This window comes from Kogia breviceps, chromosome 2, assembly GCF_026419965.1.
Source record: "Kogia breviceps isolate mKogBre1 chromosome 2, mKogBre1 haplotype 1, whole genome shotgun sequence".
NCBI lineage: Eukaryota > Metazoa > Chordata > Mammalia > Artiodactyla > Physeteridae > Kogia > Kogia breviceps.
In genome coordinates this window covers 183,825,316-183,850,413 of record NC_081311.1, presented here as the reverse complement: position 1 = coordinate 183,850,413, position 25,098 = coordinate 183,825,316, and the positions used below count along the sequence as shown (strand labels likewise).

The 25,098-nt window shown below is 57.2% G+C and overlaps 1 protein-coding gene and 1 long non-coding RNA gene across 2 annotated transcripts; one reads left to right on the top strand and one right to left on the bottom strand.

Annotated features, from left to right (window-relative positions):
* Positions 1-282: 282 nt before the first annotated feature.
* Positions 283-13,831, bottom strand: SLC4A3 (solute carrier family 4 member 3). The gene is made up of 23 exons (XM_059055180.2): positions 13,648-13,831; positions 13,333-13,476; positions 12,840-13,005; positions 11,950-12,227; positions 11,664-11,779; positions 11,055-11,254; positions 9,299-9,441; positions 8,972-9,152; positions 8,373-8,508; positions 7,908-8,091; positions 7,378-7,477; positions 6,749-6,933; positions 5,850-6,075; positions 5,423-5,641; positions 4,952-5,100; positions 4,573-4,767; positions 3,908-4,126; positions 3,490-3,579; positions 2,799-2,965; positions 2,086-2,339; positions 1,600-1,769; positions 1,269-1,442; positions 283-617 (listed from the first exon to the last, which is right to left on the bottom strand). Exons 2-23 carry the CDS (start codon positions 13,381-13,383, stop codon positions 540-542), a joined length of 3,681 nt encoding a protein of 1,226 aa, XP_058911163.1. The 5' UTR covers positions 13,384-13,476; positions 13,648-13,831; the 3' UTR covers positions 283-539.
* A 2,440-nt stretch (positions 13,832-16,271) lies between these two features.
* Positions 16,272-18,041, top strand: LOC136793628 (uncharacterized). Its single transcript, XR_010839223.1, has 3 exons — positions 16,272-16,307; positions 17,727-17,788; positions 17,957-18,041. It is a non-coding gene; the product is annotated as an uncharacterized lncRNA (long non-coding RNA).
* Positions 18,042-25,098: the final 7,057 nt, after the last annotated feature.

The following is a 25,098-nucleotide window of genomic DNA, read 5'->3' as shown; positions in this document are numbered from 1 at the left end:
CGTCCCCCAACCTCCCCCTTCTAAGCAGGGGCTGGATCAACAGCATGTGACCTTGAGCCAGACCTTGAGCCTCCAGCTCCTCAACTGTACTTCAGGGGGGGGTCGAGGGGGTGCTGATAAGATCCAGCTCTGACCTTCTGTGGTCTTGATTCTCTCCCTTTCCCCCAAGAATTCTGTCCTTGCCTCAAAACTCTCCCCGATTTTGACGACCCTGAAAATAGAATTCTTCCAGTTCCAGATGGATAAGTATGACCCGAGAAACCAGAGATGGAACCAAGAAAGTGAGGCAGACACAAGACAAGGAGTGTGGTTATAATGAGCTCAAAGCCTGTGCCGGTCTGGTCTGTGAAAGGGCCTGGGTGAGACGAGGTCAGTGCCCCGGGCAGAGTCAGGGGGCCACTCTAGCCATGGCATCAGTAGTGGTTCCAGGCACGTCTCTGGGTCATGAGGAGCCCGCTGGCCCTGGGGCTGGGCTCTGACTGGGGCCTGGTGTCAATCACCAAGGTGTCGGGGTCCCCGAGGGGCTCCACGGTGGAGGATCACACGGGCATGTGCAGCTCGTTGTACTCATCCTGGCCGTCCTCATCAAAGTTTGGTTCAGCGTCTTCGGAGTCCAGCTGCAAAAAGGAGCGGGGGGCTGGGAGGGGCAGGGCAGCAGACTCACCGCCTCCCGCTCCCCAGCTCCTCCTTGGGCCGGCAGCCCTCACTGCCCCTAGACCTTTCCAAGCCTCACTGTCTACAGGGACTGTGGCCCCAGGGTGAAGCACTTCCCTCTGGCCAAAACCTTCAGGTCACCCCCCCAGCGATACCTCCTAATAATAATAATGATGATGACAGCAGCTACCACACAGAAGTACTTTCCTGGGGCACTGAGCTCCTGCGGTACCTCTGTACACCATGCGTGGGCAGAGGATTTTCAAAAAGATGTCCCTTCCCCTAGCTGACAAAAACAGGGCTCAGGATGGATTTCAGCACCACCCCACGCCCGCTCATCCCTCAGCTGTGTGCTTTTGTTCAGGACACAACCTGCACAGCTGTCTACAGCAGCCCTGTGCATCTTTCACACCAAACCACCGTTCTCATTGCTTTACCTGGATTTGTGTTTAATCCTCACCATGATCCTATAAGGGAGAATCTATTGGTAGCCCCGTCATACAGATGAAAATGAGATTTCAGAACGTTAGGTAATTTGTCTGTGGTCACACAACAGCAGAGACTGGCACCCAAGGGCCCAAGCCCCTGAGACTGCCCCGAGCACCTTCCCTTACCGCCTGTAGCTCCCTGTCCTGGAAGAGCCGGGGCAGGAGGCAACGCCTCAGGGGCACCGTGAGCAGCAGCAGGAAGGGAAAGGCGAGCGAGGCCGCCGTGGACTTGACCACCCAGAGCAGCGCGATGCAGCCCAGCTGGATGCACGTAAACAAGTGCATCCGCCAGGTCTTCACCTGGGGAACAGGCGTCAGGTCTCACCACACCTTTAGGGACTCGGGTCCCCACGTCCCAACTTATCCTTCAGAGTCCATCTGCAGCCCAGGGATCCCTCGCCGCCGCCCCCCACTCCCCATCACCCTGTCGCCCCACCTCTGTGCCTCCTGGCCCTACCTTGGTCACATAGGGCTGTTCGGGATGGTGTTTTGCTGGCATGAGTATCAGCAACAGACGCTGGGACAGCTGGATGCCAGACAGCGACGTGACCCCCATGTACAGGAAGATCCCAAAGAGCACAGCCAGTGGGATCCGGCGCAGCACAGCCCCCATGACAATGGACAGGCCTGGAGGTGATACACACCCACATGACCACTCAGGCAGCCCCCGTGAGGATGCAAGGGCCTGGTGGGGAGGGGATGAGCCGGGCCTCATCACCGTGACCAAGAGAAGATGCAACAGGATAGAGAACCAAAGGGCTCAAGCAAAAAGGCACATGGAGCGTCAAGAAGCAGGTCTGGGGGTCAGAGCAGGGGCTGGTCCTGATGCGTTTGGAAACTCAGAAGAGATCTGGGTCAAGCCTGGGACGGAGAAAGGATTTAAGGCCCAGGAACGCAAGTCTGCGGGGTGGGGACCAGGGCCGCGCAAGGTGGGCGCTCTCACCCACGAGGCTGGCGATGAGCACTCCAGTGACCCGCTGCTCCCGCACCTCCTGGATCTGGGGCTTGTCGCCGGGAGCGATGGCAGTGCGCATAACGGTCAGCGCATTCACGTGGGTGACCGAGCGGACGGTGGCGGCCGTGAGCCAGGGCAACCCAAACAAGCCACAGAGCCCACCCAGGGAGCCGATGAGAAGCAGGTCCAGGTGGAAGCCGGAGCCTTTGAGCAGCCTCCGCGCCTTCTGGCTGACAATGAGCCTGCGGGGAGAGGATGGGAAGTGGGGGTGAGTGGGGGGGTGGCCAGCGACAGGGCCAGGCACACACAGCAGGGACGGTGTAGAGGGGGAAGGACATGCAGAGCGGAACTCTCCCAGGACCTGCCAGCTTCCTCTTTCAAGTTCTCAAATGGAAGTTCTCATATTTAAGCAAATCTGAGACAAATTCCCATACTGTGGATATTTAAAACCCCACAAAAGCCAGATGCCAGCTCTCACCACGTCATTGTGGTTTAACCAAAATGAGATACACGTGAGCATCACTGGCTGAGAGAAAATGCTGCCAGGGTTTTCTGAAGACTGTCAAGTGCCACCCTGCAAGTGGTGGTGGTAACAGACAGATATCGTGGCAAAGCACCACGGGGAAACCATGCCCCGGGCCCACGGACACCCTCCGGCCGCCAGCGCCACGGCCCCCCGCTCCTCCCCCCAGCCCTCTCACGCAGTGATCTGTGTCTCCATGAAGATCAGGATGAGGACCAGGAGGGCCGGCACGGCGGCTGCCACCATCATCCAGGGCGGGAAAGGGCGGGCGCTACCCAGGGGTGGGATGAACCACGTGCGCTTATGGGGGGAGGTCACCGAGAGCCCCGTGGGCACCGTCAGCTTCTGCATGACCAGAAGGAAGACCGGGTTCGGGTCCGCTAGCAACTCCACGTAGCAGCTGCCCCCACCCAGCTCTGCGTGCCCAGTACCAGGGCTCCAGGGAATGTGGGTGAGAACAGGTTTGGGGAAAATCGGTTTTGTATCCTCCTAAGTCACTGTTCCTCCAAGGGGTCTGGCAGCGAATGAGGAAATGATACACCTTCTCCCTGAGCCCCGGAGCTGCCAGGAGACCTGCGGCGGGGGCACCTGTCTTTCTGCCCCCAGTCCCACACCGGCTCCTCCAGGAGTCCTGACTAAGGGTCACACAGAGCCCCAGACCCCCTGGCCGGCCTCCTCAGCTGGACCACACAGCTGCTTCTGAAACCCCCAGCCTACCCACCCCTGTGCAGCCCCAGCACATAGCCATTCCACTAGGAAAGCTGGGTGCCAGCCCTGACTGGCTGCTGGGGCAATGGGGACGTTATGGCCTGCCTCTCAGGGCCCTGGGGCTGAGAACCAGCTGCCAGAGGGGGTCAGGACTCACTCACCTGTGTGTAGGTGTCTGTAATGGAGTAATCCACCAGGACCATCAGCAGAATGGAGATGGGGATACCGAAGTCCCCGATGATACGGCGAGCCTTGAGAGGGGCCGGCGAGGGGAAGGGAGCAGAAGGTGGATGGAGGGGAGGGTCAGGAAACTAACGTGGGGCCTGAGCAGGAGCCAGAAGTCCCCTGACCTGTCCCTTTAAACCCCACAGGTGCCAGCCCAGCCCAAGAGGGCATTCCTCTCCTGATGACACTTCTCTGAGGCTTCAGACAGGGGCAAAGGCTGCACGCCCTTGGCTGAGGTCTCCCATGACCGGGAGAAGGGGACAGCGCCTCTCTCGAGCGGAGCCTGGCAGCGACAGCAGGAACTGAGGGACACCCACAGGGGGTCCACAGGCCCCACTCCCCCTGGCCACGCACCTTGCCACCCAGGAAGCGGCTGTTTCTGAACTTGCGCAGGAAGAAGGCAATGAGGAAGGTCCCGAGCATGAGGATGAGGGACAGCAGAGCCGTGTTGGGCTGGTTCCTGGGGCCCGGCGGCCCCTCGGTGGGGGGCAGGGCACTCCCATTCAGGTCCAGCTCAGCTGCCAGGGCTCCCTCAGGGGGGTAGAATGGCAGCAGTGGGTGCTCCGTGAACACCTGTGTGGGTTACAGAGTTGCCCTAGTGGTCACCTGGGCAGGTGCCTGATTTCATAGCATCAGTACAGCTGCGAGGGAGAGGGCTGGCCCCTCCCACACCTGACCAGGCAGCATAACACAGGACATCCAGCTCCATCTCACACACAGACGCCCTTCCCCTTCATACAGGGACCCAAGGCCCCCAGACCCGTAGCCCTGACAACGCCCCCTTTCCGTCCCATACCTGTTCAGGTGAATCCTGGTCTTCAAACCTCTGGGTTTGACTCCCTGCCCTTCAGCTCAGACCTAGCCCTAGGGCATCCTCAAGCCCCACGCCCACACCCTACAGAGCCCTCCTCCTTGTCCCTCCACCCCCAGTGCTCCACACCCTCACCCCAGGCTCTCCTTCCCAGGGGGCTGCGCAGCCCCCATCTACACCCCCCCCCAAGACCCCTCAGGGCCTCCACCTTGTAGAGCTTGTGGAAGGTCTCATAGATGAAAATGAGCGAGATGAGGAAGGCGAAGATCTCCTGGGTGAAAGGTGAGATGTAGCGGACCAGGAAGCTGCCTTCCGCGGCCACCAGGGCAAGGACAAAGACCACCAGCCAGAGGCCGACCCACACCCGGCCTGTGAGGTACTCCAGGCCCTGGGCTCGGCAGAACTAGAGGTCGGGAGAGAGAGGTGGTCACCCACAGCCATCTGACCTGGCCCTCAGGGCCCCCACGGGACGGGCAGGAGGTGAATCCCGAGGGAGAGGAGGGGGAAAGACCGCAGGGGCCCATCGCCTGGGCCAGGGGCACAGGGTGGAGCAGGTGACCCCTGGGGAGGGGCGGGGTGGCTGTCACCTTGAAGAAGGCTTCTTCGAAGACGAGCAGTGGCCCCGAGAAGCCGACCACGAGCAGCGGCTGGGCCCCCAGCAGAGAGAAGAGGACACCCAGCACAGCCGTGGACACGATCAGCTCAGACACACCCATCAGTCCTTCTGTCTTCTCCCCTGGGGCGGGCAAGGGTCAGTGGGACGGCCCTGGCCTGGCTCCTTCTACCTGGCTCCTCTTTCTTGTCTAGTTTCCCCTAAGCTGGAGACCCAAGAAAAATGGAGCAGCCCCCCCCCCGCAGAGTGGTAGATAGGGACCCTCAGCACTCTCAGCCCTCCCGCCTCTCACCACCAGCCCCCCCAGGGTAATCACCGGATCCCCCACCCCTTGCACCCACTCGCTCTCACTTCATCGTCATCCCAGAAGGGACCCCTGGGACACCCTGACCCAGCAACCCTGCAGATGACAGTGAGCCCCCTGACCTCTCCTCCCGCCCCTCACCTAGCAGCCCCCCGAAGGTGATGGCGGGACTGAGGGCAGCGAAGTAGATGAAGAGCACGGCAGCCACGCACTGGGAGTGCAGGGCGTCCCGCAGGTCGCTGGGGTAGTGCGGGTACCGGCGCTTCACGTCCCGGACAAGCCCCCCAAACACCGAGCCAGTGCGCAGCAGGGGGTCGTCGTCAGGGGGCGCCTCGGAGCCCCCTAACTCCATCGCCAGCTCTGGGGGAACAAGAGCCTGCTGGAACCTCGTGCGTGGAGGAGGCCCTGGGCCCAACCCTTCCCAGCCTGGGACGCAGTGCAGAGACCCGGGTCAGGGATTGGAAGCTGACGTGCAGGGCTCAGGAGTCGGGATGGGGCTGGGGTCAGAGCCTTGGGAGCCGAGGAGGGGGCATGTGTTCAGGGGGCTCCGGGCCCCAAAGGGTCTGACCTTTCCCAGGGGCCACGTAGCCGCCCTGGGTGGTCATCTCAACTTTGGTCTGCTCCCGCTCCCGCCGCTTCCTGAGCAGCTCGCGCTGGAAGGCAGCCACGGAGCGCAGCAGGTCTCGGCCCTCCACCTCGGACGGGGGGATCACGATGCTGCCATCCAGGAACTCACTGATGGCGCTCAGGAGGTCCTGCCGGTCGTCTGCCTGATAGGCAGCATCGTGGAATAGCTGGAGGCAGGAAAGCCAGGGGCTGAGCCCACAGCCCAGGGAGGCCCTGGGAGGGGGGGCTTCGGGGAGGAGGTGTTGGGCCGTCAGAGAGCCAGAGGCAAGGTGGACGTTCAGCCACATACACAGGTCCAGTCCACTTGTCAAAACTCTGACTCATGTCCCTGCTGGCCGGCGGCAGCCACAGCCCTGAACACCTCCCAAACCCCCACGAGTGCCCACGCTCTTCCCCTGGGAGCCTCCAGACTTTTCCACAATGTAACAACTGAAGGGATGACGCCTGGCATAGCGTTACCAATCCAATCTCCATCCTCACTGGAGAGTGCCCATATCCTGTTGGTTGGGAAATATTTCGAACATCACCCCTGGCTAGAGGACCCTCCTTTCCAAGCCCAGCTTCCCTTTCGACTCTCATGTCACATCCAAAGCTTCAGCGTCTGGGCTACTTCGTTCCTGCATCCACCTCCCTGTCCCCTCCCATAGCCCCAGCCCAAGGCTCCCTTTTCCCTCTCAGCTCACCCCTCCCTCCACCACTCTAGAGCGCTGCCTCCACCCCGAAGGGCCACTAGCACCCCTGTACCCATGGATACCACTGGGGGCAGAGAGAGGGACAGAGAACAAGCAGGGCTCAGGGGAACAGGCCTTGAACGCCCAGCCTGGGGGCTGCCGGACCCACCTTGTCAGACATGAGGGTGGCAATGGAGCGCCCAAGCTCGTGATAGTCAGTGCTGGTGTGGCCGGGCCCCAGCATCACGAAGAGAAAGCGAACCGGCACGGGGACCTCAAGCACAGACTCCAAGAGTACAGCTTCGTTCAGGCGCACAAAGGCTGCCGCTGGCTGCTCCAAGAAAGGCACACAGCCTGGGGGGACAGTAAGGCACAGGGTGCTCGGCAAAGGGGAGCGGTCAAGGCAGGCCCTGGGGGGCACATCTGGGGCCATCATGTACAGTTGAGCAGGTTGTGCACTGCACAAAGAGACCCCAATCTAAAGAAGCCCTATTTGTTTATGTCTGTACATTTATTACAATTTACCAGCAGGTGGAAATCAAGGGTACTGAAGAAGGGGTGCTTTTTTCTAATTCTCACAACGGTGTTATATGGACTAGAAGCAATCCAAGATAGCAGAAAACTGGATGGGAAGCAGGCAGAGGATTAGGGAAGATGGGTTGAGAGGAAGACCAGGGGCAAGGTGGGGGCCTGGTTGGGGGTGTGAGGCAGCCTGCAGGCCAGAGGTCAAGACAAGCAGACCATGGTGGAGGCATCCACGTCCTGTAGCCCATGCCGCCAGGGCCCAGCCCTCCTTACCCACGAGCACAACAGTAGCCTCAGCATCTTCAGGGATCTTCTCCAGCAGCTTCAGGCTTTTCCCCCGGTGACCATCTCCCCCAGGCATGTGGAGGGGCTTCTGAGGACGCAGAACTGGAATAGGGCTGGGACCCAGACCGGAGGCCATGGCAGGCCCTCCCATCCCTTGTTCTAGGCCTGGACTCTGCCCACCAACCCCTGGATCTGGGCCCTGCTTTCTCCCTCCCCAGCCAGGGTGGAGACTATTGGTGAAGTGCCCCACAGCAGGATCTGGACCCCTCCTCCAAGCCCCCTCCTACATCTCAGCCTTACCTTGTTTAAATGGCTCCCCTGGGTCTGTCCCGTCATCCCATTTAAAATTTCTGTTTCTCCAGGGCAGGGGTCCCTCCTGAATGTAGGTCCCCCGCATCCCTAGTATGGTGCCCAGCATCCAACCTTCCTGACCCACTCAGTGAAGCCATATTCGTGGCCTCCACTGAAACTGGAAGCCCTCCTCATCCCCCAGCCCAGGTCAGAGCAAGGCGACTGACCTCCTTGGCCTCAGGGTCATGAGGCCAGAGTGGGGCTGGCTCTCCCAGGTCATCAGCCACGGTAGGCACTGCACCATCGGGGCCATGGCTGGGGGTTGGGTGATGATTCCCTAGGACCGAGTTCACGCTGGAACTGGACGCATTTCGGGGAAAGAAGCCGCTGTCCTTGTCATCATTGGGATGGCTGGGGAAAGGGCAGAGGGGGCAAGGCAGGTTAGGAAGACAGCCCCTTGGTGGACTGAGGTCATAAGGAAATGAGAAACGGAGGGTCAGGGCCTCCATCCTTTTTGCCTCAATGTAAGAAGGAACTTTCTAACAGTTGGTACTGTCCAAAGATAAAGGAGGAATGAGCTCCCCATCATTTGGGGGTATTCAAGCAGAGGCTCGAGAACCACTCAGTAGAGTCTGTACTCCTGGAAGGCAGCTGAACCTGAAGGCGCCCTCCCAGGCGCCCCACCCTGGCACCTGTGTTTCAGCAGCAGGGTGCGAAGGACACTGGCCCTGTCCTCCGGCCGGATCTGGTCAGACACAATCATGGTCTCCACCACGAGGTGTGCAATGCCTGGCAGAGTGGTCTGCTCCAGGTCCAGGAGGGCAGCTCCTGGGGGCACAGTCAGGGGAGGGAGCACGGTCCCGTCAGGTAGAAAAAAACCACCCCCCCAGCGGTTTGCTCCCCAAGGGCAGGCAGACACGCCGGGTGAGCCAAGCACCTGATGTGCCCAGGTGCGTACACAGCTCCATGTGGCCACAGCCCAGCCCGAGAGGGATGCCAAGAGAGCACGGGGTGAGGGCACAGCCCCTCCTTGCCCAGAGAGGGGGTCATCTGTTGATTTACTGCACGCGGACAGATACCTACTATGCCCCGGGTACAGTGCCAGGTACCTGGGCACATCCCCACCCCTCAGAGCTTATGGCTGTGCAGGAAGCTGGACCCCATGTCCCCAAAGTGGCAGCCAGACCTCACCTGGCCCCAGGGCTCCAGGGAGCAGTCCCTGGCACAGGCCGAGCTCTGTGGTTTATGAAGAGGGCCTGCAGCTCTAGGGCCAGGCCTGCAGGGCCCCTACCGTGGGCGATGGTCCTCCTGAGCTCCAGCAGGCTCCGGAAGGAGAGCGAGGCCACGTGCGGCTTCCCCCAGCGCTCCGTCTCTTCCTCCACATCCTCCTCAAACTTGATCCAGCGAGCTGTCTCCCGCCAGTGGGGCTCCTGGCTGCGATCCAGCATCAGCTCATTCAGCTCCACAAACACCTGGGGTGGGCGCCAAGGGTGAAGGCCTGGGGGCCTCCAGGTGGGACCGGCTGTCCTGGGGACATGGTGATGGGCCAGGCAGGGAGGGAGAAGGGGCGAGGAGAGGCGGGAAGCATCCAAAGGCCCACTTCCTCGGGGCCCGGTACCTCATGAGGCCTCCGGTCCAGCAGCTGCTTCTTCTTCCTGCGCAGGGGGGCCAGGCCACTGGGGCTGCCCCTCCCGCCCTGCGTCCGAGACGGCTTCTTTACCAGGTGCCGGCGCACGCCAGGGTTGTCCTCCAGCCGGTGACCTGCGGAGAAGATGGGCTTGGCGGTCCCAGGGTTCCAGCTCAGGGCCTCGGGGTCATTGCCAGCCCCTCCAGCTCTGCCCAGCCATTCTACTCTGGGGGGGCGCCACAGTCACCCAGGGACCATGCCGATAAAACCATATCGTCCGGATGGGCCATTTCATACATAAGGAGACTGAGGCCCAGAGAGGGGAAAGGACTAGTCCAAAGTCACACGGGGACACTGGCTAAGCCACAGTAAAGAGGCAGACCCCCAACTCAGTCCATAGCCCCGGTCATGGCCACTGCCTCTTACTCGGCAGTGCCAGGACCCACGATAAGTCGCCAGGCCCGGCGCCCTCAGCACCTTCCCCGTGCCCCTAGGCACCCATGTGTACTCCCCCATGGGTACACATCCAGACGGACTCAGGCAGAGCTTCTCTCCCTTCCTCCCCATCTGCCCCTTCCAGGCCCGCAGCTGGGGGAAGGCCAGCAGCCCAGTTACTCACAAGCCGGTCCGCCCACCATGGGGCTCAGTTGGCCCCTGATGGATTCCCACAGGTCATAGTCCTCAAGGTCCAGCACAAACATCTCTAAGTCCTCTGAGGCCAGCGAGGCTCGAGGGCTGGGGGCTGGAGCCCTCTGAGGGCCCTGACCCTCGGCGTCCCCGGGCCCAGGGCTCAGTGCCCCATTGGGCTCTGTGACCTCCTCCAGCAGGCTCATCATTCCCCAGATGGCCAAGGCCTCAGCCCCTGCTCCTTCCTAGAGCCCCGGCTCTCCTGAGAGGTAGGAGCCTGGACAGCAGTGGTCTTGGTCCAACCGGTGCTTGAAAGTGGCCGGGCCTCCTGACCCCGACTCCCCAGGTCCCCAAGCCTGCTCCCTGCTGCTTCCAGCCCACACCCTAGGTCTGTAAACACGCCTTCCCCCTGACCCCCCCCCCATCCCACCGCCACCACGGCCGCTGCTGCCGCTGCTGCTGCCATCGGATTGTTCCTGTCCCTGTCCTCAGGCCCTGGCAACTTTCCATGACGTATTGCGCTCAGAGCCCTCCCCCCTCCCATCCCCCCCCCCACACACACACACACTGTGGTTCCAAGGGGGAGGAGGGCGGGGTCGGTGATGCCCCTGGCTGGGCACAGAGCCCCATGGGTGCGGACAGGTGGCACAGAAACAAGGACACTGATAAGACGGAAGGAATGTGCCGAGATCACAGCCAGGCCCGGCCGAGGGTGGTGTGATGGGAGTAAGAGGCTCCTGCCACAGGGAGAGGCAGGGCCTGGCAGAGTGGCTGGGACTCAGGGCACTGGTTCGAAGCGGGTAAAAAGAGTTTGCCCCGAGAAGAGGAGCCTCGGGGGAGGGGGGTACAATGATGTCTCCAAACGTCATGTGGAAGAAGGGCTGCCTTATTCCGGGGGTGACTCAGAGGACACAAGCAGGACGGAAGGGCAAAGGCATCGTGAGGGGAAATCTCAGCCCTGGCACCCGAGGCATGGCTTGAGGTAGTGAGTTCCCCATCACTGGCCACATTCCAGCAGACAGGGATACCGCAGAGGAGCTCAGCCCTGGGTGGGGGAGAACACAGAGCCTCTCCAAGGTCCCTCACAGGCTGGGCACCCCTGGAAGTGGGTGTCACTCACTCTTCATGTCGTCCAGGTCCGCGGAGCCCAGCATCTGGGCCTCCGCCTCATCAGTGGGCACCTGCTGCTCCGGGCCACCCGGGCTGCCCAGGGCACTGCCTGGGCACAGCCGTTCCCGCAGGTCATAGCTGGCTGACGGGCTCCGTGGCCGGCTCTTCTCTCCGGAGACTCGGGAGACCCGGGCCCGGGGACTAGGGGAGCTGCAGAGGCAACATGGCAACCTTGAAATCGGCTGGGACCCTCGGTGGAGGTGGGCCAGGTGAGGGGGTTCCTCTGCCCTCCCCCAGCTTGGGACGGGGCCTGCAGAGGCCCCCTGGGGGCCACACACAGGCTCCTCCTGGGCAGAGAGAAAAGTTTACCTCCATCTTCCTGCCCCCGTCGCACTGGTCCCCAGTTCCTCTTTGTCCCCATCCTCCTCTTCACCCAGACACCCTCGCTCTCCTGGAGGACTCTCTCTGCCGGCCCTCTAGCTCTCTCCTCCTTGTCAATCATGCAGAGAAGGGGCACGCCCTCCCCGGCGCCTCCGCCCCGCCTCCTTTCCTCCTCGCTTCTTCACTGGGGTCAGGAAGGAGCCTGGGACCTGCTCTGGGCTGGGCTGGAGGCCAGTACCTGACCGAGTGCTGGGGGCTCTTGTCGGAGCGCGGGCCCACCGCGGGCAGGGGCTTGGTGAAGGCGGCCCTCCCCGAGAGGCCGGGACTGTCGTCCTCGTCACTTCCAATGGAGAACTGCGGATAAACCCCGTGTGCCCTGGGTCCCTGCCCTGACTCAGCCCCAATACCCCCACTCAGCCCCGCCTCCCCCTAACCCTGCCGGGCCTCCCCTCCTCCCCCCAGGCCTCCCCTCCTCTCCCTCAGCAGCCAGCCCCCCCCCTCCCCGCCCCGGGGACAGACCTTACCTTTGCTTTCGGTGGGGACCCAGCGGGTGGAGGTTCTACAGGTTCTGCCTCAGACTCCCCTCCCTCTTCCTCCTCCTCTTCCTCCTCCTCATCCACTCCGGCTCCCCCCTCCTCCTGGATGGGAGGGGTCCCCTCAGAAGGGGGAGCAGAGGTTCTCTCCTTCTTCCTCTTCCTCCTGGTTTGCCGGGCAGACGTGGCGGGCAGTCGCCGCAGCTTGTGGGGTGGAGGCAGGCGCACCGAGAGCGGGTGGTGGGTGTGGTGGGATGTGTGCCGGTGAACTGGGGGTGCAGGAGAGCTGGTTGGGGCCCCCACAACAGAAAGGGGCCCCTCACCACCCTAGGGACGCACACCTTATTCTAGCTCAAGGCCTCAGACAAGGGCACCCTAGTCCTTCCTCCGGAGTCAGGCTCCCCCCAACACCTGTATCCATAGCCTGTCATTGGAAAGGCCTGGTAGACTTGGGGGGGGGGGTGAAGGGATGGAGAGGGGAGGATGTGACAGCGAGGATGCGGGGATGAGAGGACAGGACACAGCAAGGAAGGGAAAGGTGGAGTCAGCAGAGCTAAGGATGGGAGGGGAGGTGGCAGAGATGAGAGCAGGGCCAGAGGTATGACAGAGCCTTGAGGAAGATGAAGGTCACCAAGGGAGGCCTCAGGCCCATCTCCCTACATCTCCCCTGTGTCTGGGGCTCAGCTCCCCTAGCAGGCAGACAGGTGATGGGTAAGTGAGGCAGGATGACTTAACATGGCATGGTGGCCCAGCACAGCATCCAGCACAGCATCCAGCATAAGATGACACCGGGTGACCAAGCCAGTGGTGAGCACGGTGATGGTGGCAATGAAGGTGATGGCGGTGAGGGCGGCCACACTAGGGGTCCCCAGGCTACCCACACTCAAAGTCCCGCTCGCTGTAGCTGCGGCTGGGCTTCTCGGGGTCCCAGGCCGGGGGCTTGTTGATGAGGTCCCCAAACCTGCTCACAGCCAAGGTCTTGCCCAAGTCATCCTCCTCCTCCTCCATGTCTGGACTCAGAGGGGGCTCCTCCAAGGGCACCCGGACCTGCAAACCCAACAGCCTCTTCTAAGGAACCCTGGACCCATGAACGCCACACACCCACCCCAACTCCAAGCCCTAGGTGTGGGGGAGGCCAGCAGACTCATCTTCTACTCCCTGTGGCCAAGGCTGGGGTCAGCCTCCCAGGCTTCCAGGGCTTGGGAGGAGAGGGGGCAACAGATCCGAGAAATACCAAAAGACCCCCTCTTTCTCCATATCTCCCGCCCAGCTCTATCCCTGGATCTGGGGGTCCCAGGGTCGACCAGAAGACCCCCCTCTCCTTCTTGAGGTCCCTCCCCCTCCTCTTCTCCCACCCCCGCGAGCGTCAGTCACCTGGGGTAGGGGGGAGGCGCCCCCGGGCGGTGGAATCACTCCATTGGCCATGTCCGGAGAGGCGGCTAGGGGGGCTCTGACTCACTGAGGGACCCGTGACCCGGGTGAGAAGACGGGGGCGCTGCGCGGACCTAATGGGGAGCCCTGGGGGAGGAGGGCGGGGTCAGGAGCCTCGCGCGGCCGCACCCCCCCTCCCCCTCTCCCTCCTCCTCCCCGGAGCTGGATCGCCCGCCCGCCCGAGCGCCCATCGAGGCCCCGCCGCGCCCGGGATGCCCCGGGCCCCGGCCCGCCGCTCCCCGCCCCGCCCTGCGGTACCTCGGGGCTCCGGAGCGTGCGGGGCTCGGGCCGACCGCCGCGCCCCATCTCCTTCCCGCGCTCGCCCCGGGGCCTGTCGCTGCGCAGGACCGGACGGCCTGGGGGCGCCCGCGGCGGCAGCGAGCCTGGCGGGCTGGGCGGACGCAGGCGCCGGAGCCCGCAGCCCGCGGCTCCACCTCCTCTCGCTCGGCTCCGCAGCTCCGCCGCCGCCGCCGCCGCCGCCGCCTCCGGGCCGCACAATGGGAGCGGGCGGGCGGTGACTCACCCCGCCCCGGCCGGCCCGGCCCCCACGCGCGGGCCCCCGCAGGACCCCACCTGCCCCCTTTTCCGGCACCCCACGCGTTGCCGAGGGCGGGTGCGCCACCCTCCACTCCCACAATCCCCAGATGCACGCACCACCTTGCTTTTAGCCTCCCCTCCCCTCAAGAGCCGTGGAGGCGACCCCTCCGCAGACGCCAGCCCCTCCAACCTTGGAAACTGAGCTCGCAGGCCTACAGGAGCACCCACCACCTGTCCCTTCGGTCCCGGTATAGCCTCAGATGCCTGGCTTCTGCCACCAGGCAGCGCCCAACATTTGACCTTGGCAGTTACCTCCCTAGGCCTCAGTTTCCCCAACGTAGCCAGAGGGGCCTGGAAATGGGGTGATCCGAAGTTCCATCCAGCTCTGAGATTCTGCGGCTCGGTTTCTACACCCTCTCTCCCCCTCCTCCACCCCCCGAGGTCACATCTCCTTTTCCAAGGGCAAAGGTCTTTGGAAGGAACGACTGGATCCCAACTTGACCCTCTGGGGGTCTCGCTGAAACTGAGCACCTAGCACAATGCCATGTCCCTAACAACCCCTCATTAATAGCTGGTGGAGCCACGTTCCTGAATCCTGAGGAGAACTGGGGGAGAACCCAGGGTGGAGCTGATGGGCAGGAGAGGGGCCAGGCCCAGGAGAGAGAAACCAACGCCTGCCACGGCGGGGCAGGGGGCAGGGGGTGGGAGGCGGGAGGGGAGAGGGGCAGGGGATGACAGGGTGCTGGACATGATGGTCTCTGTATGGGGAAGAGGTTTAACCCTGTGACCTTGGGCATGTAATTTACCCTCTCCCAGCCCTGTCCTCACCTGGGTCTCAGGTCAACCTGAGGGAAGATTCTCTACATTCAGAGCCATCAGGGGGAAGAGGGGCAGGCAGCTAGTATCCGCTGAGCCCTTGGCTTTGCACCAGCAGCCCTGTGCTGGGCCCTCTCCATACTCATCTTGGCTTCCACAACAGAGATTCAGGGAGCCTTGTTACCCTGCCATGGTCACAGCTGGGAAGGAGGCTGCTGACAGGGCATCATCGGTGTATGACCCAGCCACAGACATTTACCGCTCCAAGCCTCTTTCAAGGAAAGAGATGTGCTAGGCCTCCCCGTCTCACAGGGTGTGCAGAGTGTGAACCAAAATGCCCACGTGAGAGCCAGCTGGGTGTAAGTAGGGTGTGTGAACTGTGCCCCAAAACTCAGGATGTGAGACCCATCTGTTATGGGTTGCATTGTGTGTCCCCATCCAACACACACACACACACACACACACACACACACACTCACATGCCACCAATTCATAGGTTGAAATCCCAACCCCCATTACCTCCGAAGGTGACCTTATTTGGAAATGAGGTCATACTGGGGCTGGGGTGGGCTCCTTTCCCAGTATGAATGGTGTCCTTCTAAAAAGGGGAAATATGGACACAGACATACTCAGGGAGAACGCCATGTGAAGATTGGAGTTGTGCTGCCACAAGCCCAGGAACTACCAGAAGCTGGGAGAGAGACTTGGAACAGATCCTTCCCTTGGGCCTTCAGAGGGAACAGGGCCCTGCTGGCATCTTGATCTCAGGCTTCCAGCCTCCAGAGCTGTGAGACAACAGATTTCTGTTGTTTAAGCTGCTCTGTTCGTGCTCTTCTTTGTTACAGCAGCCCTAGCACACTAATACACGGCCCAATCCCTTATCGCTCTGAGCTAGGTAACGCGGTTCCAAGTGTCTACCTTGAGCGTTTTGGCAGGGCCTGCCCTTGCTCAGAGACGCACAGGAGACTTGGAGTTCCCCGACTGGGAACCGTTCCCAGGGCTCTCTGACCTTCAGTCTACCTTTGACACCTTTGTCCTGCTCATGGCCCCCGTCCCTGTCTTCTAGCCTGTAAAGTCAGACAGCACCTGCTTTAATACCAAGACACCCTGGGGACGGTCTTGCCAACCTGGGTCCTGGACACTGATGCCTTGCCACACGACTCATCCCTCTGAGGCCCCTCCCTCCCCAGGAAACAGCCTGAGCACAAGCCTCATCTCCCTGGGGCCCTCAGACTCCCATTCTCTTCCCAGTTGGGGACTCCCCCCACCCCATGCCCAGTCAGCAGCTTTGGTCTCTAGCCTTGCAAGCCCCTTCCTCTGTCCCCTAACCCCTGGGGAGTGAGATGGAGTGAAATCTCCCCTCAAAGGATCTCTAGACACCCATGTTCATCTCTCCTTCCAGGGTGAAGAAAGAGATGCTGATGGCCCCAGTTGTTTCATACCAACTCATCCTATTAGGCAGCAGTGTGTGCTTTCGTTATTCCCACTCAGATCTGCTGGCATCTGGGAGCCTTTTTCACTGTGCATCTGTAATTGTCAGTCCCCTGTGGAAAGTGCCCGAAGAGGTCTTCATTCCTATGACAAAAGAGTGCTCCTTGCATGCACAAAGGATGGCCACTCTGTATGCATGTCGTGTGTGTGTGTGTGTGTGTGCGCGCGCGTGTGTGTGTGTGGTGGAGATTTTGTTGCCCAAAGATAGAAGATAGAAGCTCTGGTGATGTGGCTGCTCATTATTCCCAGCTCTCTCTTCCTCCCCAAACTACCACCTAATATTCACTATTCCCTTTAATAAATTCCTTTCCAGCTTAGAGTAGCTGCTCTTTGCAGCTTGGCATCCTGACTGATAGAATCAGAGAAACGGGGTCTGGGTCCAGGGCACGAGCTGTACAGGCACCAGGCATGAATGGTACCAATGTCAGGGAGCTGGGGGAGAGCAAGAGAGAGAATAATATCCTATTAGCAGGCCCGGGTTACCCCTGCCTCCCTTATTACGACGTCATTCCTCACCAACTCCATCCTTCAGTCCTAAAGATAACAACCGTGATCATCTTATTAGCTTAAATTTCAGTACAAGCCACTTTAATATTCATATTCTCATGAGCTCACAGCAACCCTCTACGGTAGAGCATCTTAATCCCATTTGACAAGTGAGAAGAATGAGGCTCAGGAAGTTTAAGTGACTTGGCCAAGGTCCAAGACTCACAGGCAGAATAACGGAGAATTGAACCCAAGGGCTTCTGGCTTCATGTCTCGTGTTTATCCGCACACCCACGGCGCCCCGTGCCCACCCCCACCACGCCTTGGTGCCTTCCCACAAGTGTTAAACTTTCCGTGCCATGAGCACAAGCTGAAATATACCACTTGCTCCCCAGATGAGTTTTTTTAAGGAGACTTCATCTTTGCTACTAGAAGCCATATAGGGGAGTGATCAAGCAGCACAAGTTCATAGCCCAGCTCTGCCATTGATACTTGCATGACCTGGAGCAAGTTATTTACCCTCTATGGGCCTCGGATTCCCCGTCTGCAAAATGGCAATAAGAACAGAGTTGTTGAGAGGATGACATGAGTTCATCTGTGTGAAACACTCAGACCAGTGCCTGGCACATAGTAAGCGCTCAATAAACGTTAAGCTAATTTCAATATTACTACAAATCAAAGAGCCCCAAAAGCCTTCAGGTAACTTGCAGTTTGAAAAATGATGAAATGTACACACATGAAATAAGTAGAAGTCGGCTTATATCTCAAAGCACAGTAAGCCGTCCAGCCAAACTGAAGATACCATCCACGCCAATTCGAAGAAGACAGAAAGATCTGAGATCTAACTCCATCAGGGTAGATTCTGACAGGCCTTGGCCAATGAACCAATCTTTGCAATTATAATCCTAACTTGGCAGGCTGAGGAGTTTCTGGAAGATGATAGGGTGTGGGTTCAGGTAGCCCCAGGCTGTCACTGAGACTGGCCTGGAATTCCTTCTTGCCAACAGTATCTCCTCCCTGCTTCTCAGAACAGAGCACCCAGTGCCGTATGCTGTTGACTGGCCTCGTGGTGAGTAAGACCTTATTTTATTTTTACTAGAGAAGTAACGTGGCTTTGATAAAAAGCCTAGACTGTGGAGTCAGAGATGCTGTATATAAATGCCAGTTCAATGCTTGGCACAGAATATGTGCTCAGTAAATGTCATTCTTCTTATTTACTATTGTTGTTACTCTGCAGTGATTTATCCTGTCATAATCCACGTGTCCATCAGTAAGCCTGGACTCAGCTTTGAAACAAACCCAATCCCAGGACAACACCGCCTGCCCTCGAAGTTTCTCTCGCCCTGCAGAGCCCACCTTTCAGCTCCAGAGGAACGGATTCATCTGTGCTAGGGTGACATTTTGACATATGAGTCTAGGTCCTCTCTTCTCCCCCAACCCCACCCAAACAGTTAACCTGCTTTGGATTTTGTCATTTTGGGGGAATGGGTGGGACGGAAAGCCAGCAAGCCTTTTTGCCTTTTGTTCCCACAGGGCCAAAGTCTCAGGAAACCTAGGGAGGCTTGCAGAGGAAGAAAAAGAAAAGGTTAGCAAGAGCCTCAGTGTCTTGGCCAGAAACTGGGGAGGGGAGGGAGGGGGTGGAGGAGCCACCCTTTGCCCTCCCCGATCAGCAAAGCAGAAGGAGGTTACCCCCCGTTCCCCGAGACGGGGGGAGGTCAGTAAGTCCTGCCAACCCCATGGCATGGGGGCTTGAAATAAAAGGTTGTTTTGAAAATGTTGTAATGTTTCTTGCACTCCCAAGTGTGTAAACCGAGACCCACATACTCACTCTACACTATGCCAGGTGCTGGGTATACATCAGTGAAGAAAATCTGACATGGTCCCTGCCCTGGGGAAGCTAACAGACAACAAACAAGCAAATACATAAATTATAATTATGAAATGTGGCAAGCGCCATGGGGGGCAGCACATTTACAGGGAACATTCCGGTAGCAGAGTTAAGAACGAGCTCTGTAAGGGGGAGACAATTAAACTACGACCTGAGGGTACGAAAGAATCAGCCATGCAAAGAGGGGTGAGTTGGGGAAGCAGGAGAAGCATCCCGGCAGAAGGAAGAGCTCAGGAAAGGCCCCGTGGCAGGAAAGAATGGCATCCGCACAGGTATCTGGGTGCTGAGGATCTGGATGGTGGTAGGATGCGGTATCCCTGGAACCTGGTGCCACAAGGGGGCAGATTGAAAAGGACTAGAGGGTAGGCACCCTGGAAGGTCTAAGAGGCAATAAGGTTTCAGGGAAAGAGAAGAAGGGCTGGAGTTGGAGATCCAGCATCCCCTTGGTGAGAATCACCTTTCTTAACCTGAGTCTCAGCTTCCTCCCCTGTAAACTAGAGATCACACTTTTCCCTCAGGGTTGTACCAAGTACAATGATGTCGATGAAACGATTAGTACAAAGTAGATGCTCCAAAATGGCCATTATGATGATATTCTCCTTCCAAAATCTTTCCTGTCCTCATGACCCAGCTCCAAGGTGCTTTTTCCCACTCCCTCCATGGGCGGTAAGCTCCTGGAGAGCCAGGGCATGTCTGGTTCATCCTCATATCCCACCCCCTCCTCTCACAGAGAGCCTGGCACGCTTTAGGAGCTCAGTAATGTCTGTGGCATTGAAGGCGAGTACACAAGTAGTTATAGTAACTAATAAACTGAAGAATGTTTTTGTGGAGGGCGTAGAAGTCACTGGGTCCAAGATGATCAAATGACTGAGAATGGGCCAGGAAGAAAGCATGCCATGGTCTGCTCAAGTCTCCAGCAGTGTCTGAGGTTCCCTCTGAAGCACACTGGAGAAATAGCCACTCATAAGCACACAGGCAGGAAGATGCAGGCTTTCCCTCTCCGCTTACAAAGAGCATTTCTAGGCAACGTAGCAGGTTGTAATAACAAACAGGCAGGGCTTTTCAAAACAGCGTGTATTTACTACTTTATGATTCACATAGTGCTTCCATGTCCGTCACTGCACTCAACAATTTGGTGACCTGGATAAGATATTGATTAGTCTCCTCTCCTCACTGTAGATGAAGGAGCCACAGAGCAGCAAGGGCAAGTTGCTTGCTTGTGGTTAAATATAGCGAGATGCAAAACCAAACCATAATCCCGGATCTTTGGGGTCTAAGTCCCCTGTGCCTTTTCCTATGTGACCATCACACACACCGACTCTTGATTAGGTGGATGCAAAATGCTGCGCGCACCCAGAGATGGGCAAAACGGCCACACAGAACAGCGCGGGAAATTTCAGCCACAGCTAACCAGTCTGGGCGGGGTCTTCTTAGAAGCCACCGCGGCATCTTGGCAACGGAGGAGAGGGAGGTCACCCCCTCACTCCTCATGGAATGATTCATCAGCCAAGATGGACCCTCTCCCGTTGAGAAAGAGGGATGGGTCTTCAAGCTGACCTGCTCCCCTCTTCCAAAGTCTTAGGAATCAGAGCTTACACTGCTCAGTTTGGCCACTGACCGCCCCCCAGGGCTTCATATAAATTGTTAATATCATTTTTGAATCATAACGCATCGAGAGATTTTTTTAAATACTTTTCAGCTAAAAAGTAAAAAATAAATAAAAAATAAAAGTCGGGCTTTCCCTGGTGGCGCAGTGGTTGAGAGTCCGCCTGCCGATGCAGGGGACGCGGGTTCGTGCCCCGGTCTGGGAAGATCCCACACGCCGCGGAGCGGCTGGGCCCGTGAGCCATGGCCGCTGCGCCTGCGCGTCCGGAGCCTGTGCTCCGCGGCGGGAGAGGCCGCAACAGTGAGAGGCCCGCGTACCGCTAAAAAAAAAAAAAAAAACCAAAAAAATAAAAGTCAATACCACCCCTCTCCCCCTTCTGCCTCGTTCTCATCTTCATCCCCTACCACAAATGTCTGTTTATTCCCTCCAGAATTCATTTACACAAATAGAAGCAAACGTGCGTGTATATTTTATCCCCTCCCACCTTATTTCTACATATGTTGTTATGTACAATTTCAGGGAGCGAATCCTTCAGGGAGCAGACAAATCGATCTCCGGTGTCAGTTCAGGGTGTGTAAGGCAAGTCCTGCAGACTGACGTCTGTGCACAAGTGTCAGTGGCAAAGCAGCCCCAGTTTCTCAGAATGAAGCAGGGTCTGAGGAGGAGGTGGGTCCCGGCATCTCCTCCAGGTGGGGTGCAGAGCTAAAGGTCAGATGCTCCCAGGAGTGGTAATGGCCTCAGCAGGCAACACCAGCACCTCTGTCCTCTGGCTCACCAAACAAAGAGCATCCTCGGGACAAAGGACGCAGAGGACTTCGTTGAATTGTTACAGAAAACAAAGATGTGCCCAGAGATTTTAAGCACAAGGAAATGGAGGAAGGTTCTCTTTCAAGTCCCCCAGCTTCACACGGCTTTCCAGATGACCCTAAAATGACTGGAGATTATTCTGCCCCATCCGGACCGTGACCTGATGGGGCTTCTGGGAATGTGCTTGTTGACGGGCCCGGCTTCCAGGAAAGGTAGCTCTGGGCCAGAGGCTGGGGAAGGCTTTCATCAGGACCAGCATGGGCCCTTGTTTGCAGATGATGCAAAATCACCGGTGGGGAAGGGGGGTGTGCACACTGCCAAGAAACTGGACTAGTATTTTTGGGAAGTTTTAATTTGCTTCAATTAAAAATTCAGGCCAGCTCCACGCAAAACAGAAGTAGGTGAACTTATTTCCTGAAACTCTGCACCACCCTTTCTGGGCCCCTCCACCCCTGCAGAAGGAGGCTTGTCGCTGAGAGAACCTCCACCCCGGCCAGCTTTTTCCCAACTGGCCAGTTCCAAGATTCACACCATTTCCTCCCCATTCTCCAGCCAGATCAGACCTGGGCCCTACTGGGGATGGGAGAGAGAAACCATCTGGCTCCAAGAGACAGGAAAAACCCGTCTCTGGGGCCTCGGCACCAGCCTTCCAGGTCTGGGTCATGTCTATACACTGAGGGTTCTTTTCTTGAGCTTATCGGTTCTGTGTCTTACAACCATAGGAACAGGAGAAACACTTGAAAAGATCAGATGCTTTGAACAATGCATGGAACATAGTAAGGGCTCACTAAGCCACAGCTGTTAAGATTGTTACCTTCATCATTATTTAGGGGTGTTCCACTATAAATCTTCAACGGAGCCTCAAATATTGGCCCCACCACATCCTCCCTGCAGTCCTGGCCCAGAGAAGGTAGTTGTTTCGAGGGAGTAGTTTATGAGCCACTGGGGAACACCTTTGGCCCTGACATATGCTCTAATGGGCTCTGCGATAGAACCTGTGTCCTGTTAATCTCTATGGAGTGAAGGAATGAATAAATGCATCCATTCAGTGGATTTATGAATGAGTATGTAATGCACGTGCTTCAGGAGAGGAACATGGAGGTCAGGAAAGGCACAGCTGCTCAGAGTGGCCCTAAACACCCTAACGCCTTCTCCCCCGCTGGGGACCAGCCGTTCTTTTCCCTCCCCGGAATCCAGGCACCTCGATATGGGACTTTCAGTACCTCATGAGGAGGGCCTGAGGCTGAGTAACTGTCCTCCAGTGGCACTGATTCTTTCCCACACGGTTCCATCCTACCGGGGCCCAGGGTTTGCAGAGAGCTGGCTGGGTCAAGGGTGGAACAGGACCCCAGGAGGATTTAAGTCTTCTCCCCGCCCCCCAGTCCCAGGAGCCACCCCTGCCTTGGACTTCCCCAAAACAAAGCTTTACAGTGAGGCCTAAGTTATCAGAACACATCCCTCCCTGGGGAACCCCAAGTTGAATGCCTCTAGTCAGGGTTAGGGAGTCACCCCCTAGACCGCTGTGAAAGAACCACTTCCCTTGCCCTCTAGGGCCACACCTTCCAAACCCTCAGTGTTGACCTTTCCAAAGGTAACAGATAGGAATTCCAGAAACATAGTGGTCCCCCAAATTCAGGTGTGCAAAACTAGAACTTTTTCCTCTATAACTCAACTTTATCTTCATGATGAGTCCCCATTTCTAACCGACAGAAAAGTCAGCCTGGTAACATTCTGGTAGACTCAGCCCAGTCAGTGATTTAAACTCAATTCAAGTCTAACTTGGTCACTTCCCCACAGGGGGGCCAGGCCTATCCCGTTCTCCTGCAGTGACCCCTGCAGCACCCTCTCAGCTGACCTCCAGGGCCCACTGCAGGCCCGCAGGATCTTCCGGGCCACCTCCCTTCTCCAGTCAAGAGAAATCTGAGCAAATGTCACCAGCCCGATTCTATTTTTTTTTTTTTTTTGATCTTGCTCAGCTTTTTTTTTTAACTTTTTATTGGAGTATAACTGATTTACAATGTAGTGTTAGCTTCAGGTGTACAGCAAAGTGAATCAGTGATACATATACACATATCCACTCTTTTTTAGATCCTTTTCCCATATAGGCCATTACAGAGTATTGAGTAGAGTTCCCTGTATTATACAGTAGGTCCTTATTAGTTATCTATTTTACATATAGTAGTGTGTATATGTCAATCCCAATCGCCCAATTTATGCACCCCCTGCCCCTTTCCCCCCGTAACCATAAGTTTGTTTTCTACACCTGTGACTATTTGTTTTGTAAATAAGTTCATTTGTACCATTTTTTTAGATTCCACATAAAAGTGGCATGATATTTGTCTTCCTCTGACTTACTTCACTCAGTATGACAATCTCTAGGTCCATCCATGTTGCTGCAAATAGCATTATTTCATTCTTTTTTATGGCTGAGTAATATTCCACTGTATATATATACCACATCTTCTTTATCCATTTATCTGTTGATGGACATTGAGGTTGCTTCCATGTCCTGGCTATTGTAAGTAGTGCTGCAATGAACATTGGGGTGCCTGAATCTTTTCGAATCATGGTCTTCTCTGGATATATTCCCAGGAGAGGGATTACTGGATCATATGTTAGCTCTATTTTTAGTTTTTTAAGGACGCTGTATACTGTTCTCCATAGTGGCTGTACCAATTTACATTCCCACCAACAGTGTAGGAGGGTTCCCTTTTCTCCACACCCTCTCCAGCATTTGTTGTTTGTAGATTTTTTTTTGATAATGGCCATTCTGACCAGTGTGAAGTGATACCTCATTGTAGTTTTGATTTGCATTTCTCTAATAACTAGTGATGTTGAGCATCTTTTTATGTGCTTTTTGGCCAACTGTATGTCTTCTTTGGAGAAATGTCTATTTAGATTTTCTGCCCATTTTTTGATTGGGTTGTTTTTTGATATTGAGCTGTTTGTATATTTTGGAGATTAATCCCTTGTTGGTTGCTTCGTTTGCAAGTATTTTCTCCCATTCTGAGAGCTGTCTTTTCATTTTGTTTATGGTTCCCTTTGCTGTGCAAAAGCTTTTAAGTTTAATTAGGTCTCATTTATTTATTTTTGCTTTTATTCACCAGCCCTATTCTGCCAGGTCCTTCCCAACTGCCATATCTCCATCTGCCCCGGTGGCCTGGGGAGCGTCTGACAGGTCACTGTCCTTCCTAATTCCAAACAGGGAGCAAGGCACAGGGTCCTCCACCCTGAGAGCCCCCCAATGTCAGGGGAGTTGCACCGACACTGCCTCTAATGCTCTTCTCTAAAAACCCTCCCCTCTCCCGCTCCAGACCTCTTATCTAGTTAAGGTCCCTTTCAAGTCTCTTCTTACAGCTTAGCCCTTTCGCTTACAACTGCAAGATCCGGCATCTTGTTCTCTCCAGTCGGCTGGGAGGGGTGAAAACCACCCATGAATTAATACTTCTCCTAACATCTCACCACACTCTGGAGGAAAGAAAAACTTCAAATACGGTGCATCTGGGCCTCCCCGTCCTAGACAAGTGTACGGTTATTCAGAGAGCCCCAGCCCAGGATAAAGTGGGCAGTGATCCCTCTCTGAGCGGGGCTGGCACAGAGGCCCACGCACTGCAGTGAAGGGGCAGGCAGTGCGCCCAGTGGTTTGCTGACAGTGCAGGTTTGAAGTCATACTAGCCTGGACTCATCAGGTCTCCTCTACTTACTGACGAGATCTTGGGCAAGTCATCCACCTCCTCTAGGCCTCAGTTTCCTCACCTGTAACAAGATGCCCACCACCTCCCAGGACCCCTGCGTGGAGCAGACTGTCAACACTGAACTCAGTGCCTGGCACGTACCTGCTCCCCAAATAAGGCCCACCAATTAGTTCTCAAAACCACACACACATTCAACCAGAGCCAGGCTTTGGGGCTCCAAGGGAGTCCCCACACTCCCTTCCCAAGCCCTTTTACTAGGACCTCTACACAAACGTGCGGGAGCCACTATTCCCCTTGTGTTCATGCTTGGGTGCAGGAAACAGATCCCTACTCAGGCGGGATCAAGTCAGAATAGGGGTGTATGTAGTTAGGACCCGTTCAGC

What these genes read in the sequence shown, in the direction of transcription:
- SLC4A3 (XM_059055180.2), bottom strand. Translation starts at nt 13,383, where the DNA reads ATGGCCAATGGAGTGATTCCACCGCCCGGGGGCGCCTCCCCCCTACCC. An exon ending in CAGCGAGCGGGACTTTGAGT is followed by an intron (nt 12,228 to 12,839) that starts GTGGGTAGCCTG and finishes CTGCACCCCCAG; the next exon opens with TTCACCGGCACACATCCCAC. An exon ending in CTACGTGGCCCCTGGGAAAG is followed by an intron (nt 5,642 to 5,849) that starts GTCAGACCCTTT and finishes TTGTTCCCCCAG; the next exon opens with AGCTGGCGATGGAGTTAGGG.